The 17609-nt window shown below is 48.8% G+C and overlaps 2 protein-coding genes and 1 pseudogene across 2 annotated transcripts; 2 read left to right on the top strand and 1 right to left on the bottom strand.

Moving 5' to 3' along the window:
• The first annotated feature begins 4133 nt into the window (after positions 1–4133).
• Positions 4134–4989, top strand: LOC117845834 (uncharacterized). The gene is made up of 2 exons (XM_034726919.2): positions 4134–4601; positions 4714–4989. The coding sequence occupies exons 1-2, from the start codon at positions 4194–4196 to the stop codon at positions 4837–4839; spliced, it is 534 nt and encodes a 177-aa protein (XP_034582810.2). The 5' UTR covers positions 4134–4193; the 3' UTR covers positions 4840–4989.
• A 7081-nt stretch (positions 4990–12070) lies between these two features.
• LOC117842901 (protein PHLOEM PROTEIN 2-LIKE A10) lies at positions 12071–13329 on the bottom strand. Its single transcript, XM_034723422.2, has one exon. The coding sequence runs from the start codon at positions 13291–13293 to the stop codon at positions 12202–12204; it is 1092 nt and encodes a 363-aa protein (XP_034579313.1). The 5' UTR covers positions 13294–13329; the 3' UTR covers positions 12071–12201.
• Positions 13330–14356: 1027 nt separating this feature from the next.
• On the top strand, positions 14357–17252 carry LOC117842900 (aspartate--tRNA ligase 2, cytoplasmic-like; annotated as a pseudogene).
• The last annotated feature ends 357 nt before the right edge of the window (positions 17253–17609 follow it).

The following is a 17609-nucleotide window of genomic DNA, read 5'->3' as shown; positions in this document are numbered from 1 at the left end:
AGGAGATGTTTTGGAACACAAGTAGATTATGATATTCATTGAATCTATTGGATATGTTATTGTCCAGATAAAACAAATAATTCATATTTTGAATGAGGTTCAAATTTTGAAAGTTGTGCAATTTTCAACTTAGCTGATAAACTGAAGTCCGAAACAGTGCTAAGTACTAAACTTTGAGCTTGAATTCTGAGAGATTTCATATTAAAGACTTGGATCTTTTTGGAGCCTAAGTACTATTGGACATTCAGAGAACAATTTGAACTTGTTTTGGATAGGTAAAATAAGGATTTCAAATTTAATTGGGAGCTCAAATTTGGAAAGTGCACACAGTTTTAGACTTAACTGAATGGCAAATGCCAGTCTGAAAACAGTAAGGAGTGGCCTACTTTGGATCCAGTTTTTGAGAATTTTTACATGTATACCTTGGACATAAACATGAAAAATGAAATATATAACATGAGTTCAACAAGTTTCAGCAGTTTTTGGGCAATAAATAGTTGGTTTGAATATTATAATTGGAGCTCAAATATTGAAAACGGAACTGTTTCAACATTGAAGGTTAACTGACGAGCAGATTTAGAAAGAGATTGAGTTTTGCCCAAAGTTCAGATAATTTTATCTCCTAATATGTTGCTTCTTGAGGCAAAAGTTCTATCTATGACTTGTAGTAGATTAAACCTTCTCCAACTTTGGTTAAAGTATTATGGTATTTGGGTGATCGTTTTGGATGGAATTCGACGACGAACAGGCCGGGTTCAAAGCAAAACGTCGCCTGTTACCGCCTTTAGTCAGCTGCCCGCCTGCTTGCTTGCCGGCACCGCCGCCTCTTTGCTCGCTTGGCCGCCACGCAGCTGCTGCCTCGCCACCGGAGCTCCCTACGTGTCGCGCTCGAGCTAATCAGTCACAACCGCCTCCTCCGGTGTTTAAGTAGCGAGCCACCGCCGCCGTCCTTTTCTTTTCCCCATCCGCAAAACCAAAACCGACCCGTGTTTCAGTCGCCGGCGAAATCCATCCCCGTCCGGTCTCTGCCCGTCGTTTCCCTCCGTCAGCACCGCCGCCTGGAAGTCCTCGACCCATTCCTCCCGTCATCGTCCAACCCATTTCACTTTAGCGCCCTCTCCGCCATCATCTTCCTTAGTGCCGGCCGCCCTCTGTCTGTTTTGTAAGCCGCCGCCGCCGCCGGTCAATTCCTTGAGCGCCGCCGCCTCCCGTCCTTTTCCCCTCCCGGAAACTTCTCCGCCAGAACCTAAACTCCACCCCACGGCCCTCTGTTCCCCAGCTTAGCACCGGCGAGCTTGTCCTCGCCGTGTTTTCCGTCCGCCGGCCGCCATAGCTACCCTCTCCAGTGAGCACCTGTCCGCCGTCCTTTTCCGACCAGTTTCTCAGTCCAGTAGGCCTGTGTAGGTGCCGTAGAAGCTTGCGGGCGAGTCAATGGCCGGAGTTTTGCCGCGGTCGTCCTTCGCGCCGGCCAACCCGCGGCCGTATCCGCCGCTGCCGCCGCACACCCCTACACAGCCCACCACCCTACACGATAACACCACCAGTCGATGAGCGCTGACCTAGGGAGTCTCCCCAGCAAGGTCTCGTCGCCGGCGAGGTCACTGGCGGCGAGCTTTTCGCTGTACCCGCCGATGTACCCTCGGGTTGGGCCGGGTGCGCTGTGCCTCGGTTTAGGCCCGCGCGTCAGTGAGAGAGGTTACGGCGCAGATGAGTAGGTTTAGTTTTCCAGGGGGTTTTCGGGAAAAACGGATTTAGGTGTTTTAGAAATTAGTTTTAAATCCAGTTTTCATATTTAATTCATTATAATTTATATACATGTCCAAAAATAGTGAAACAAATTTTGCTAGGTTTTTTTATTTTTATTTATGCATTAAAAATTCTTAAATCCTAGGTCAAGATAATAAAAATTAGGTATTTATTTAAAGATATTTAAATAAATACTTAACCTTTATAAAATGTATAAAATGAATAATGTTTTATTTATTCGCAAATTCTTATTAATGAATTAGGTTTTGAGATTAGAAATTATTTATAATGCTTTTTCTAAATAAAAGAAAACACTTAAGTTATGTTAGTTAAGAAAATAATTTGTGGATTAATTTTTTATGAGTAGTTTAAGTGTTGGGTTGCAACTTTATCATGAAGATAAGTTGTATGGGTAGTGTTTCATAAAGTTTTGCATATTCTAATGGTGACCTGCGTCATATTGTAGAACCTAAAACTCTTGAAGTGAAGTGGATTTCGTGGAATTATCTGAAGATCGTCAGGCGTTCAAGAAGGGTGTTGAAGTTGCTTGAAGGGTTTTCTGAAGAAACTAATATTTTTTGACCCCAGGCAAGCCTCAGAATATCTACACCTATCTAATTTCAGAAATTATTATTGATGTGTCCAAATTATTGGTTATTTCCCTATTTATGCATTAGGTCTAGAGTTGATTGAAACCTTACTTTTGTGCACAATCCAACCTTGTTTGTTAAGGACATCTTTGCCACCTATTCAAAATAATTAGTAAATGTCCCCTGCTTAGCAAAGCATAGTCATGCTACCCCAATTCTTTCTGAGTACCTCTGGCGCTTAGCAACCTAAGGTAATTTGTTCGTACATGTTTATATTAAGGAAATGGCCTGTTTTGAAAATAGTGGACGGAAGCTTGGATGGAATCAAGAAACCATAGTTCCATCTACTCGGTTAATGAATTAAGGTCTGTTTGTTGTCTTAACCAGTGATCAAGTGATATTACCTGGTTGCTTACTATTTATGGGACTAGCAAAGTCCAGTAGGTTAGTTGTCTCTCTGATTGGAAATATTCTTACCCGTGCTTGGCATGCGGGAGAAAGGCATGGACGTAGCCTGAAACTCACATGGAGATCAGGCCAGACGTGGGGTCCCATGTGGGGTGCGTCTCTAGATTCGGGTAATTATGTTTCCGATCTTCGGGTACGGCTAATTGAAAGGTCGTTATGTGCAACTCACGCAGTTGTGCGTGGCTGGTGATTAGGTGTCTCCTACAAGATGTAAATCGGTCCAGATCACCGTAATTCTCGGTTATGAATGCACTTGATCATCGCATAAGTATCGTAGAGTAATCAAGTTTAATATGATATTTTTCTTGAATTAATATTGTCGTATGATGTTAGTTCCACTTGATTGATCAAAATATTTTATTCACCTAGCTTGGTTAAACTAATTGTGGTTAAAATGATAAAACTAACGTTCCATAGGTAATAAGTTTTTCGCAAAATGTTGAGTCGGCTAGTACACTAAAAGGCTATCGTACTCCTTGGAATTTTATTTTAGTTACGGGTCAATCTTGCTGAGTACCTTCGTACTCAGGGGATCCTAGGTTGTTGTTTTTTAATCTTACAGCAGTAGTCTGGCGAAGATGAAGGCCCGAAGAATTAGGGTATTTTACGAGTCTCACGGTACTCTATAATAAACTTAGTTGCTTATTACTTTACTTCCTAGACTTGTTTAAATTTAAAACCCTTATAATTGTTTAACTTGCACTCTAAGTTTGTTTCAATCTATGGTTTGTAATAATTCGTACCTTCATTATAGATGTAAAAATGTAATATTTGTTGATGCTTTCCCTTCGTGGGAGCGATCCTGATGTATGGCTAAGATTCAAGTTGTGGATGATTCGAGACGTCCTAGGGACACTCGACGGACTACCGAATTTAAACTGTTTAAGTGCGTTTTGAATAATTGCTGTTCTGATAGTGATTAGGTGCAGTTTAAATCGGACGGTTCCGTCATAAAACTCCGCCAATAAAAAACATCCCAGTCCACAAGGATACCATCGAGATCACAAGTTAAGTAAATATAGCATTTTTCTTTTCCTAATAATCATTGCATGGGATGTTATTCATATGCCTACGGTATCGTGTCATATTACATGGGCTAAGAAATCAAACAATATTATTTGTATCGGAATGGAAACAGTACTTGTTCATGTGTCTTGTGCAAAAATCATGAAGAAAATATCAAATGAAACATCCAAAAAATTGAAGTCACCGACAAGTAGGCTCCAAGTAGTGAACCCGGGTACCACCGCACCGCTAGACAAGCCATGTCAGTGAGGCCGTGACGGCTGGCAACTACTGTAGGTACAGCGGGGGAGGACCGCAGAGCACATCTGTCCGCACACGCCGCGCCGCGGCGTGCGTGACGCGCCACGCGACGAGCACGGCCGCATGCGAGAAGCGAAACGGCCTGGTGGCCACGCCGCGCCAGGGGTCAAGGGATGGCGCCGCGATTTCCATGCGTCGTCGGTCGTCTCCGCTCCCGGCTACAAATACCGGTCCCCCCTCTCCGTCCGTTCCGCCCGCCATTTCTGCCCCCGGAACCGACGCGCACGGCTCTCTCGGCTCCCATCCGCTCCAAGAACAGCAAGCGGCCGGCAAGCAAGCGCGCACGATCTTCTTCTTCGACGTCTCGGTTTCGAACTTTCGATTCGTAGTACGACGGCCATGGCGAGGTCGGCGACGGTGATGGTGCTCGCGGCGGCGCTCGCCGTCCTCCTCCTGGCGTCGTCGTCAGCCCCCGTGGCCAGCGCCGGCCGGGCCGACCCGGCGGCGGCGGTCGTCTCCCATGGCCATCAGGTACGCACGCATCGCGCGGCGTGTTCTAGCTAGCTTTAGCTGTTGATCTGTCGTCTTATGTGGCTTATCCGGTCGATGGCGTCTGGTTTTCCGGCCGGCGGCGGTGTTGCAGGCGCAGGGATCGACGGCGGCTGGGGAACGCGGGTGCGAGGGGGCGAACGACGAGGACGAGTGCATGATGAGGCGCACGCTGGCAGCGCACACCGACTACATCTACACCCAGGAGCATCACAACTAGCTAGTTTAATCCTAGTGATCGTAGTAACTTGTAGTATGCATATGCATGTGTTCATGTTCTCTCTGTTGTGTGTGAACCCAGTGCATGGCGCGTTACATGTATGCGTTTGATAAAACAGTTTGAACAATAGGCTTCCATGCCATTGCGATCGATCCATCCTCCAGGTTTTGATTTGTTCTGCGACTGTTTGTATGCCCGGAATCAGAGAATCTTGAATTTTCAGAGCCAGGAAACTTCAGAAAACATGAATTTCACATGAACAAGTTCAATTATCCCTGGTTCAGTCAGAGGGGCCTAAACGGGGCCGTACTTTCAGGATTTGTCACAGTTACAAAATCGTACAGAATCTCTGCTAATCTCCATTTAGGCGGCCAGGGTTTGTACGATCGAAGCACTTCTCGAAAGATCGTGACAACGAATATCTGAATCGTGTGAACTTCTTTCCAGTCTTCAAATCAGAAAAAAAAACAAGTTAATCACAGCAGGTAAACAAATCTCTGAATAGAGCCATGGCATCATGAGCAGTGTATATTCCGAATGCCTGAGCAGGCATGTCCAGCGCGATGACTTGCTGACAGATGCAACAGGTCAAACAACGGCCACAAGATTTTGTCCGAATCTTGTTAGACACCATGACAAAGCGAGCATTGACCTTGCTCATATTTATGTATTCCGGAGAGGGTCAGATCAGCAGTTTAATATCCGCGAAGTTGACGACACCGTACCTGCTGAGTTGCTGATGGATGGATATGCAGCAGATAAGCATAGTCTCTCTCTAGAACACTTGATGGATGCCGTCCTCTTCATTACTTTATCCACAATCATCTCTTAATGCAATGCTTACTGGTTAAGTAGCTGACTGAAGCTAACAGCCGTTCGTGTCCTCACTTGGACTGGACGTGCCCTTCTTCAGCAGTCAGCGTATCGAGACGCGGATGTGTATCGTCTTGGTTCTTCTCAGCGGTGACAGATGAGGTTGCAAGTATCATCTCCATGAAGATATGGTATACGGAGCCATCAGATTAACTGGGGTGATGGGGACGACAGAGTTGACCGCCAATCCGTGCGTGCCATGGCAGCATGCGCTTTCTAGACCTGCACATCTCTTTCCAGAGCTATTCAGGAGTTCACGCAGATGGAAGACTGATCACGACCTGCGTGGTCTTCCCTCCCTCCGAGGCTCTGACCAGCAAACTGACTCTCGTGGATGCGCAGTCTTTCTGCCACTGAAGAGCTTCCTCAGATCAGATGAGTATATACAAATGCAGAGGAGGCAGCCTGATTCATGCAAGGATAGAGAGAGACTGCATCAGGTCAAACAATCTTTAATCATGAAAGGTAGGCCATCAGAATACAATTCTCCATGAAGAAACAAAGGGTCTTTGGTTCTGGAACATCGTTACCTGTAGCTGGTGTCTTGATTCCGTACAGATCTGGGTGTTCTAGAGAGGGGTTGATATTGAAACGTGAGAGAAATAGGCAGAGAGTGACGTGCAAAGTCAGTGTTCACACCTGAGACTGAGGAGATCCAGAGGCACTCCAAATTTGACATAACAACGCTGATGTACGGTAGGTTCTTCTTCCAACCCTCGGGCTGAAAGTTCTTAAGAGACCTGCAGCCACTAAGATTTTCTAAGGATCAGTTTCTCAACTACGGGATTTAATGCTGTTGGACAATACAATTTGAAAACGTCACAGGTTTGGCAACCTAATTGCTGCTGCTCCATCAGAACCCAGCAGCAAAGTTAGAAACACGATATGAACAGAGCAGCAGCAGAATCTCATACGGAACCCTCCAAAGTTCAACCAGAGACATCTTTTATAGAAATTATAAGAAAGTAAGAGGCCATAAATCAGCAGACTAGATTGTCAAACACAACTAACGAACTGCACTCTGGTATTGTATGGACAAAGAATTTCTGAACTCTGAACTATGGAGGCTATCTACCAAGATGCCTAGAGAGAGAAAACACAACTTTGCACCAGGATATGATAAAACAAAATAAATCAATTCTTTGATACATGGTAGACAGAAGTTATTAAGTATTGAAGCCATGACTATCAGCAATTCAGTACATATTAGAGTTATATATATATATATATATATATATATATATATATATATATATATATATATATGCAAAATTGTGTCTTGTGGTGTATATTAATCTTGTGACATGCTAAAACATCAGTGTATAGGGAATAAAATAAAACAGATGACACAACGGAATAAGGTGCGCCTACCTACACCTACACAAATCAACATCTCAACTTTCACGTCATTATGTGCTGTTTCCATACATCTAGCATATAATGAGATAATCTAACAATTACTTCCGAATAGGATATTCACTCTTGACACAGACAGTACCGTGGATAATTCATCACTAAATATTTTTGAGAGAATGTCTCTAATAGTCTGTGATCACAGATGGGTCTCTTGATCAATTCATCATAAAAGAACTTGCTCAGTATAGAACTAGGGTTTAGGGTTGGATTGGACACAGAACCCTCTTGAGCTCCTAACCAAGATCAGAGTAATTATAAACTGGACAATGATATAGACAAGTAAATTATCTCAAGGGTTTTTGCATAGCAGATCAGATAATGTGGTTCCATCAAATAAAACAATTCCATGAAACAAGGTAGAGAGAAGCCCCCAAATATTAACAGCCACATCTCCATACTTCACTACTACCAAAGCTAAACAGCTAAGTGAGTAAATGGAAAACTTTACCAATACATGACTTGAAAGCCAGCTTAGCAACAGGGGAAATAATGACAAACACGAGTAAAGGTATAAAAACAGTAGAATTTTGTGAAAAGAGTTTTTCTAACCTAATTCGCAAATGAAGATGATACAAGCTCTGGTAGTGGTAGATTACTTTGCCTCTGCAATCCACATCAGCTTAGAAGCAAAAAAGTTAAATAGAGGAAATCAAAATTAGGTGTGGCACAAACAAATCAAACCAACATCTCCTGAATAGAGGAGGTTGTATCAAAGTAGAAGAGAAACTAAAGAAATTTGCTATGAAATACAAAGAGCTAACTGATAATTAGTGGAAGGAAATGAGCCCCTATTCATCATCATATAGAACAATCTGTGCCGAATCACAGTTGTTTCTGTAAAAAAAGAATTCACCAAAACTATTAGCATGATAGGAGAAAAGCATATCAATACATTATCCTTTTAATTGAATGTACGGCCAGAGTTATTACACAAGAAACCCTGGAATCATTTATCTAAAATTCCTTTCCCATTCCCCATCTCCACCACTTCTATATTTCGAATTTACAGCTTTTGTGTAGCAAATGAGCCAAAATTTACCTTCTTTGAGCTTAAGTGAAGTCATTAGAGCTTAATGGAACCAATGAATAGCTTTGCACCCAAGTAAAATGACCCCTTTTGCCCCTCACAAGCTAAGCACGTGTTCAAGCCATAACTCAAATTTTTGCTCAAAAACTTAAAAATCTGCCCAACTAAGAGTTATATAACTCACAAATTCTAACAACTTTTGTAATTAGCTTTTTTCTTGAAACTGATCAGAAAAGGGTCAAAATATCGAATTAATAATCTGGGCCGAAAGGTGCAGATCAAATAAAGTCAGAACTTTGGAGCCCTTTTTCTCACATTTTCGAATGTATGCTCACGACAAACCTTTTATGAAAGTTTTAGTGCTACGAGTCCTTAACAACTTTGATTTTTGGGCTTAGGCCAAAATCTGCACAAAAGGTTTTCAAAAATGAGGTCAAACGCAGCTAAACTGGTCAACACTGTCAAAAATGGCTGAAGTGTTCAAGTCTGAAAGTTTCGGATTTTGCCAAACTTTGAAGCGTTTTATCTTCAATTCGGCTTCGAATTTGAAATCAAGACAATTACAAGAATTGAACTTAGATCCTAGGCCTACAACTTTTGTAAAGGGAGTAGGGGTTGTGCAGTTCAAAAATCTGGAGAAGATCGCGCTCGAAGATTGCCCTATCGTCCGATCCCGCAAATCCCGCAACAGAGCTCACGCCGAGCACGCGTGCGCCGTGCTCCCCTCGCCGGCCGCCCCGTGGCACGTGCTCCTCGTCGCTGCCCCGTCGAGTTGCCCCCTGCCGCTGCTCTATCCGCACGCGCCCTGCGACGCTCTGGCACGCCACCGCCGCCGTGCTCGCCAACGCACGCCCGAGACAAGACGCCACAGCTCCTCGGCCTCGCCTGCAGCGCCCTGATGGAGCCGTTCACCCGTGCACGCCTGTTTCGCCTGCGGCGCCCGCCTGCAAGCACGCCCGCCAAGTCGCCTCCCCTATCCGCCAATGGTGCCCGCCGTGGCCGGTCCACCCCGCAGCAGTGTACTAGCGCCCCATCCTCCAAACCACCCTCCTCAAGTCTCCTGCCTCCTTTCCAAGCCCCCGTGCCCTCCAACAGAAAGTTCTTGCCCCAAACCGGCAGCTCGAGAGGTTCCCGTTCCCCGACGAAATCTGGCCAGCTCCCTCCGCCTCTGTCTAATAGCCCACGCCTGAGGCTCCTCCACTTCCTCAGCCACACCCTCGGACACTCCTCGTCGCCTGCCATCCACCCCATCGCCCGGAATCCCACTTTGCCCAACTCCAGGAACTCCACCCGCCACCCCCATTGCCTCACCGCGGAACACCATCTTCCAGTCATCCTCGTCGTCAACCAACCACTCAAACGGAACCGCGGTAAGACACTGATCATCATGCTCGCGCTCGATTTCCTCTGGGGTCAACTTTCCGCGCTCGTTCCCGCTCATGTCGACGGCGTTCCTCGCCGCCCGCGGAGCCCCTTCTGCGCCGCCCCGATCCGCGTCTCTGGACCTGCTTCTGGGAGCCGTTGGCCCTGCTGCGCAGCCCCTCCTCGCCCCCAAGCCGCCCCGCTGCCCTCCCCCTACCGCCGCTGGCCCAATCCCGAACGCCGGCCAAGCCTGTCTGTTTTGCTGTGCTGTGCGTTCTGTTCCAGAGGAAGAAGAAGGCCAGGGGTCTAGTTGCGAGTGGAAAAGAAAGTCAGGGGGTTATGGGGAAAATCGTGGGATTTATGTTTGAGGTGGGTTTTTGTCCAGGGGTGTAGGCGCAAGATCCAGGGCCTCTACGCATTTAACCCATAGACTGGAGGGCTAGATTGGAAGATTGCCTCGGTTTTCTTTTTTTTTCCTAGATCTAAAAAGGCTGAAAGTTTAAAAAGGCATAGAAAAGTGTAGAAAAATGCTAAAAATGCAAGATAAATTTTCTTAGACTCAATATTCTGTGTAGTTTCATATAAAAATAAGTTTACACATGTCTCTGTTAGAATTAATGTTATATGATTTAATCCTTGTTTAAGCTAGTTTAAATCATAGCAAATAACAGAAAAATGCTAAAAAGGTAAATCCAACTCTCAAGTGTTTGTTTCAGAGAATAAAAGCTTAGAAAAATGGTTTAGAGCCTAGCTTAGACATTTAAGTTACTGTTTTAGTTTATTAATTGAAATCTACGGGTAGATTTTTCTTTTTGCATAATGATAAATCCAGAGATGATAAAAATATGAAACCACTTGGAATAATTCAGGAATGAGGTGTAGTTCACAGGAAAATTATGAGACTTGGTTTGAAAGTTAATGAAAACCTCTTTCCTTTTTAGAGAAAGATGAAAAGGAATAATATATGAAATGCCTTTCAGACTCTTGGTTTTGCATGTTGAATCATTTGCACCTGCATTTCATGTAGAAGTTAACATCGCCGACGGTACATACGAGCTGCATCCGACGCCCGAAGAGGAAGCTGTAGCGGATCTACACCACGCCGAAGTCGAGCCCGTGCCAGAGCAAGCCGAGGACCAGTTCGGTAACTCCGAGTGTGAAGGCAAGCCCCGGATCATAAATTCCTATGTTTAAATACTTGCAATATATTGGTTGTTTTGATTATGCATTTACATTTATAGGAATTGATTGAAACCATAGATGCATGAATATAGTGCCCCTTGATCTGAACACTAGTATAAGAAGTCGAGTAGTTGCAATGCTAAATAGGACTCGGTAAAAGTCGAGTGATTTCCTGTCACTCGCGAGTTATAGGAGTTGAATGATTTTCTTTTCGTTGCAACTATAAGGATGATGGACGGGGCTGGGCTTATGTTGGTACTCGGTGGTTTGCCCCGTCTGTCTACTTGAAATTGGACTAAGGTCGAAAGGTGATGGTGTTCGTGATCAAGTGTTTGAAAGTACTAATCTCATACCTAGTATGGGATGGGGAAGCCTAGTACCTGATTGAACTGGGACGTGGCTTATACCCCTGCTATCCTTGGAACGTTGTTCCCATGGTGCATCATGTGGGTGCAATGGCGGTCATAGTACGGTAGAGACCGGGACTGTGGAGCATTGCATGCCAAAGGAAGTTTGGACCTGACACGTACCTAGGGATCGATGGGGACGGCTGACAAGTGAAGCGACCCTTCGTGGTGCGCGGATGTCGTGGGATTAGGTTCGCCATGCATGGTTAATAAATTCGAATCGATTCGTCTGCCTCTCACAGTGTGGGACTACTTGATCGCTATGCTACACTGAGTAAGAATGAAAGATGATGATGATATAATATTGTTACTTGTTATTAATTGCTTGGAAAACTATGCTTGTTTAGTATAGTTGCTAACTTAGAATGATAAACAACAGTAGAACTGGTGGCTAAAATGTTGAAAGTAAGGACCTACACTAGTCGCTTTTGGCAAAACAAAACCCAGAGCCAAAAAGCTTACATGTCTAGGTGTTAGTGGATTAGTACCACAGGTCGGTTAAGTCTTGTTGAGCATAGTTGCTCAGCCTTGTTTGTGGCACCTCTTTTCAGGTGAGGATGATGTTTCTGAGTTCGCTGCTAGTTCTTCTTGGTCTACCCAGCTCCCTCCGGGTTGGACGGTCGAGTGGGATCCCTCCTCGGACGGCGAGGACAGGGGTCAGTGATGTCATGATCGGCTTCTTCATGATATCGTGCATCGACGTTTAGTTTCCGTTCGTTTTATTTCCGCTGCTTGAACACTCTACAAACTATGTTTGAATTTCTGAACTTTATGTTGTAATAAATCGATGCACTTTGTTTAATCTGGATGGACTGTTGTAATCTCTGTAACCACTCACCATCGTGTGAGTTTTGCTTTCTCGATCCTGCGTTACGTGGTTTTATTGGAGGAAATCCGACGGACGACCAAGTTGACTTGTTTAAAGTACATGATCGCGTTTAGGCGACTTAAGTGTGCTTTAGCCAAGTTAATTTAGGCGGTTCCGCCACATTTTGTATATACTATTCTCAGTTAATCGTACACAATCACACAAGCAGTGTGACATATAAGATATAAACTGTACAATCATCAACCAGAACTAGGGAATCCACAGGCTCAAGTCGGCACCAAGAGCCATGTGCCATTCAAGATATGCAAGCACAATGCTATGCAGATCGTGGCAATTACCATGGACCTATCACTCATATGCCTCAAGGCACGCAATCCAGCCCCAACTCTGGCATCACCTCCAGCCCTTGTGCTGGCGTGCAGTTTCCACAGCACAAACTCAAGGAACGACCGCACTGCCTCAAATGTCGCCCTGCCCGTCAAATCCAGAACGAATTTGCGGTTGCTCGGCACCACCAGCGCGCTTGACAGAGTCTCCACCCACCCTTCCCCAACCACAAACCCACCACTGCTGCCGGAGGTGGCACTGGCGTTAGCATTTCCACCGGTACCGTTGGCACTGGACAGTACGCCATGGGATGTCTTCACCAGTGTCTCTACGGAGGCGCTGCAGAGTGCAACGAAAAGCTCTTGCAGCCGGGCGCCGTAGGTGGGGTTGGTAGCGGCGGCGAAGAGCTGGTCGTAGGTGTTGATGTGGATGGTCTTGTCTATGAAGACGCCGACGGCGGTGGCCGTGAAAACCTCTACCCAGCTGCGGATCGCCCTCTGGCCCTTCCGCGTGGTGAGGGCGTCAACCCAGCTCTCCGGCGAGGCGTCCGCCATCGAAGTCTGCGATGGGGACGAGTAGAAGGCGAGGACGAGGTGGCGCCCGAAGCTGCCGGCGACGGCGGACGCGAGGCGCTCCCCGTCGGGGGAGAGCACCCTGTCCAGAACGCGGTCTGACATCGAAACCTCTGTTCCAGGGGACGCACCGGAGCCGTATCCCGGCGTGGCGGCGTAGTAGCCGCGGAGCACGCCGGCGGCGAGCGCCCCGGACAGCGCGGACACGGAGGCGGAGGCGTCGCGCGAGGCGGCGAGCTTGGAGATCTGCCTCAGGGTCTGGGGGACCGCGTCGGAGTCGGAGCGGAGGAAGGCCGTGAGGTCGGACGCGACGGCGGCGGCGGCGTCCGCGAGGGAGGCCAGCGCGGAGGCGAGGCGCGCGAGGCGGCGGCGGCGGGCGGCCACCGCCGGGTGGCGGTAGATCAGATAGGCTCCCGCCGCGGCACCCGCCCAGAGGAGCCAGCGGCGCCGGCGGGACATGGGTGGGGGTCGCCGGGCGGAGGTGGGTGGGGTGGAGTGCGGATTTGGGGGGGGGCGGGCGGGGGTCGAGCACACGCGGGGGGGAGTCGCCGGGCCGCCAGGAGGAGGGAGGAGCACACGTGGCACGCGGGCGAATTCTTTCCGGTGATAAGCCCGGCCCAGTTTGACTCAAGCCCAATTACAAGGCTCACCAGTCACCATATTTGTTCGGCTGGATCGCTGGGAAATGGAATAATCGCGACCCAGTTGAGGCCCATCCAAACAAATTATTGAGGTTTTCTGGCCAGTTCTCACGACGATACAAATGGAAACATAATTTTTTTATAAGGAAATGGAAACATACATTTGGATTTGGCCATTGCTGTGTACACGTAAATACACTGTACGCTTTTTTTCAGATGCTATGGAAATACTTGTTTTTTTTATCATCTGCTGTTATCTCCACAACGTGGGCTTCCACACCGCCGGGACAGTCATTACTGGCCTACAGCATGCGGACGACGCGGCGGCGTTGGACCTATGCGGCCACGGCCGCCCATGCCACCGCCTCGCGTGTCGCCCGCGAGCCCCGCCTCCTTCTCCTCTCCGACGCCGCCCTCCACCGCGACACATACGGCCAAACGATCAGCTTCGACCGCCAGCCAATCCATCCTCCCATTCCTCCGCCGTGGGCCGCGCCGCTGGCTTCGTCGGAAAGAGGGAAGGGTCGTTAACTGCATACAGAAGTTTTCAAAAGGACCCCTCTTTCCATATTTTATCTTCAGAACTACCCCAATCGAATCACGATTATTCATCGCGATCCATCTGGGGACCGATTTTGAACCGTCCGATCAGTCCTGTGCAGCTCAGAGCAGTTGAACCGTCCGATCAGTCCTGTGCAGCTCAGAGCAGCAGAAAAAAAAAACCCGGCACCAGTATTTTTTGAAATTACACCCTATGATTGAAGTTTCCGTCAAAATATCCCCCAAACTGGATCGCGATCCAACTTGGGGTCCATATCAACCGTTCGATCGGATACATGCAGCTGTGATCGAGGCCGGAAAAGAAGCAGCGACATTTTTCCAAAAAGGCCCCGTTTTCAAGTCCACGACGGCGACGACGCCACTGGCCCACCGCGCACTGCAAGTCTACACCACCACCAGTTCACCTCTGCCGCCCGCCGGCCGCCGCCGCACGGCCGCAGCCAGCCAACTACCCATGGCCCCACCAGTTCGCGGTGCACTACAACAACCACCCGCTAGCGCAGCAGCTCCCACTAACCTTCTGGAGCAGGAGCCTTCGCCGCCGGCCGTCGCAGAGCCCACCACCCATGGCTTCCGGTTCCGGCGAAGAGCTCCACGGCCACGAGGATGAGGACTACGGCGACGCGGCCACCATGGAGGCGGTGCGGCAGCTGCGCGCCGGGTACGCCTGGGCGGACGTGGTGTCGTTCGAGCCGGCGTCGGCGGCAGGCCGCGCCGTGCGCGTGCGCGGCGCGGTGCAGGCGGTGCGCGCCGTGGGGCGGCGCGTGGCGATCCTCGTGCTGCGGCAGGGGGCGGCCACCGTGCAGTGCGTGGTGTCCGGCGGCGATGGTGGGATGGCGCGGTTCGCGGCCGGGCTGAGCCGGGAGTCGGTGGTGGACGTGGCTGGCGTCGTGTCGCTGCCACGGGAGCCCGTCCGCGGCACCACCCAGCAGGTGCTCGACGTTTTGACCCTGTCGATTCCGAGTCAATGTTCTTTCGCCACCGATCACGCCTGCTCACGCCCGCATGTGGTGATTGGTGAACAGCTCGTGGAGATCCAGGTGGAGAAGCTCCACTGCATCAGCAGGGCCGTCCCTAACCTCCCGATCAGCGTCGACGCCGCCGCGCGGAGCGAGGAAGATGTCGCAAGAGCCAAAGCTGTAAGCTCCTGGCTGCAGATCCTCGGCAACTTCTCCTTGCAATTCCCTGCTACTACGTGCATGATGAAATTCACTGCAAACATGCGTGTGCCTCATGTATCCACAGGCCGGGGAGCAGCTTGTTCATGTCGGGCAGGACAAGCGGCTGGGCTACCGGGTGATCGACCTCCGCACCGCCGCAAACCAGGCCATCTTCCGCGTCCAATGCCAAGTCGAAAACGTATGCTCTACAAAATTTGCTGAAGGACTCACTCACAAAATCCACTGCTAGCTAGCTAATCTTTTGTCAAACAATTTGAAGAAACATTTCAATCTGAAGAACACGCCGAAGAAAAAATTGCCGTACGTGCAGGTGTTCAGGCAGGTGCTGCTGTCGGAAGGGTTCGTTGGCATCCACACGCCGAAGCTGATCGGCGGGTCGAGCGAGGGCGGCGCGGCGGTGTTCAAGCTGGACTACAACGGGCAGCCGGCGTGCCTGGCGCAGTCGCCGCAGCTGCACAAGCAGATGGCGGTGTGCGGCGGCTTCGAGCGCGTCTTCGAGGTGGGACCCGTGTTCAGGGCCGAGAGCTCCGACACCCACCGCCACCTCTGCGAGTTCGTCGGCCTCGACGTCGAGATGGCGCTCAGGGACCATTACTCCGAGGTGAGGGTGCCTGACTGCCTGCCGGTTCTTCTTCGTCTCTACTGTTTCTGAGTCCATCTACGTGGAATGGTTTGGTTTGGCTCCATGGACATGAGCACATTGTTCTTCAATTCTCTTGTGTGTGGCAGGTGTGCGATGTTGTGGATCGGCTGTTCGTCGCCATGTTTGATCATCTGAACAAGAACTGCGCCAAGGAGCTCGAGGCCATCCAGAGGCAGTACCCCTTCAAACCGTTAAAGGCAAGCATTTGCATTTCATGTTGTCAGTGTCAGATTCAGATACACGATTGGTTTCAGATTCTAACCGATCGTTGTGTTGATGCTTGTTGCAGTACTTGGAGACGACGCTGCGGCTCGACTACGACGAAGGCATCCGAATGCTGCAGGAAGCCGGTGTCCACGTTGACCCCATGGGGGACCTCAACACTGGCCGAGAAAAAGCTGGGCGAGCTTGTTCGAGACAAGTATAAATGAGCCTGCTCCTCTCCTGTCAGTCTGTCAGCGATTCAGCATTGCGTGCTTGACCTGGGTAGAATTAAACCATGACAGGTACGGCACGGAGTTCTACATTCTCGGCCGGTACCCGTCGGCGGTGAGGCCGTTCTACACCATGCCCTGCTCCGACGACCCACGGTACAGCTGCTCCTTCGACGTCTTCGTCCGGGGCGAGGAGATCATCTCGGGGGCGCAGAGGGTGCACGACCCGGAGCTCCTGGCGGCGCAGGCGGAGGCACGGGGCATCGACGTCAGTACCATCGCCGCCTACGTCAACTCGTTCCGGTACGGCGCGCCGCCGCACGGCGGGTTCGGCGTCGGACTGGAGCGGGTGGTGATGCTCTTCTGCGGCCTCGGCAACATCACGAAGACGTCGCTCTTCCCTCGCGACCCCAGGAGGCTGGCGCCATGACCCCAGCTCCATGACCCTGTCATGTGGACCCCCCGTAGTTACATGGCACAAGACATCTAACATTGCAAGCTGTTTCGAGACTAGTGCAACTCAGGATACATCATCAGTTGCACAAGAAGGGAGCAGCAGAATCTATGAAGCGACCTGAAACTAGCAGCTACATTATTCACCCCCATTCGATATACATTATTGGAACTAGGAGCAGTCCATGTACGTAGCTAATTATTCAACCTACTAGACTCGCAGAAGCTGATTCATGAGACAGGCCAGGCCTCCCTCCCTCCCATTCGAGCAAGTAGCTGGACAGCAAGACAGTCCTTGGGGTGCCAAGGAAGAGCGACAAAGAGCCATTCAGTCTAGTCTATGGGGCGTTACTGCTTGCCAGCGCCGAGGACTCGGCACCGGTATTCTCCCAGAGCCCAAATCGGGAAGATGTTCCTGTACTGGGAGTAACTGAGCATGCAGTTCTTGTTGAAGACTCCTATGATCTCCTGTGTTATGCAGAGCAAAAGGTTATTCATCGTCTAAGGAGGACTGCAATTAGTTATGGGATTAAAAAGAAACCTTGATACATACAAATATCGGTTTATCCTAGTTATTAATAAGGCAAAAAAAATCTGAGATACCTAAAACAATCGGATGTTTAGATATCCAGAAAAATGAGGAGATTATGAGGCGTCAATTGGTACATCAGCAACATATATATCTAGAATGTTCCAACCATTTTGCTTCTACAGCAAAGTTTTAAATTGATGACATATGAGATGGAATAATGCGTGTGTTAACATTTCCATAGATCGATTGTTACTTAGGAGGCGTTTGGTTGGGGCTCAGGTAACGCAAAGGGAAACGTAATCAGATCACAGCTGGTTTTGTGGTGGAATC

The sequence above is a fragment of the Setaria viridis genome, chromosome 2, assembly GCF_005286985.2.
Source record: "Setaria viridis chromosome 2, Setaria_viridis_v4.0, whole genome shotgun sequence".
NCBI lineage: Eukaryota > Viridiplantae > Streptophyta > Magnoliopsida > Poales > Poaceae > Setaria > Setaria viridis.
The sequence above is the reverse complement of the archived record's forward strand: the minus strand, read 5'-3'. Positions and strand labels throughout refer to the sequence as shown.

Coding starts and splice junctions, on each gene's coding strand:
- LOC117845834 (XM_034726919.2), top strand. CDS start 4,194: ATGCGAGAAGCGAAACGGCCTGGTGGCCACGCCGCGCCAGGGGTCAAG. Junction 4,602..4,713: donor TCGTCTCCCATGGCCATCAG/GTACGCACGCAT, acceptor GCGGTGTTGCAG/GCGCAGGGATCGACGGCGGC.
- LOC117842901 (XM_034723422.2), bottom strand. CDS start 13,293: ATGTCCCGCCGGCGCCGCTGGCTCCTCTGGGCGGGTGCCGCGGCGGGA.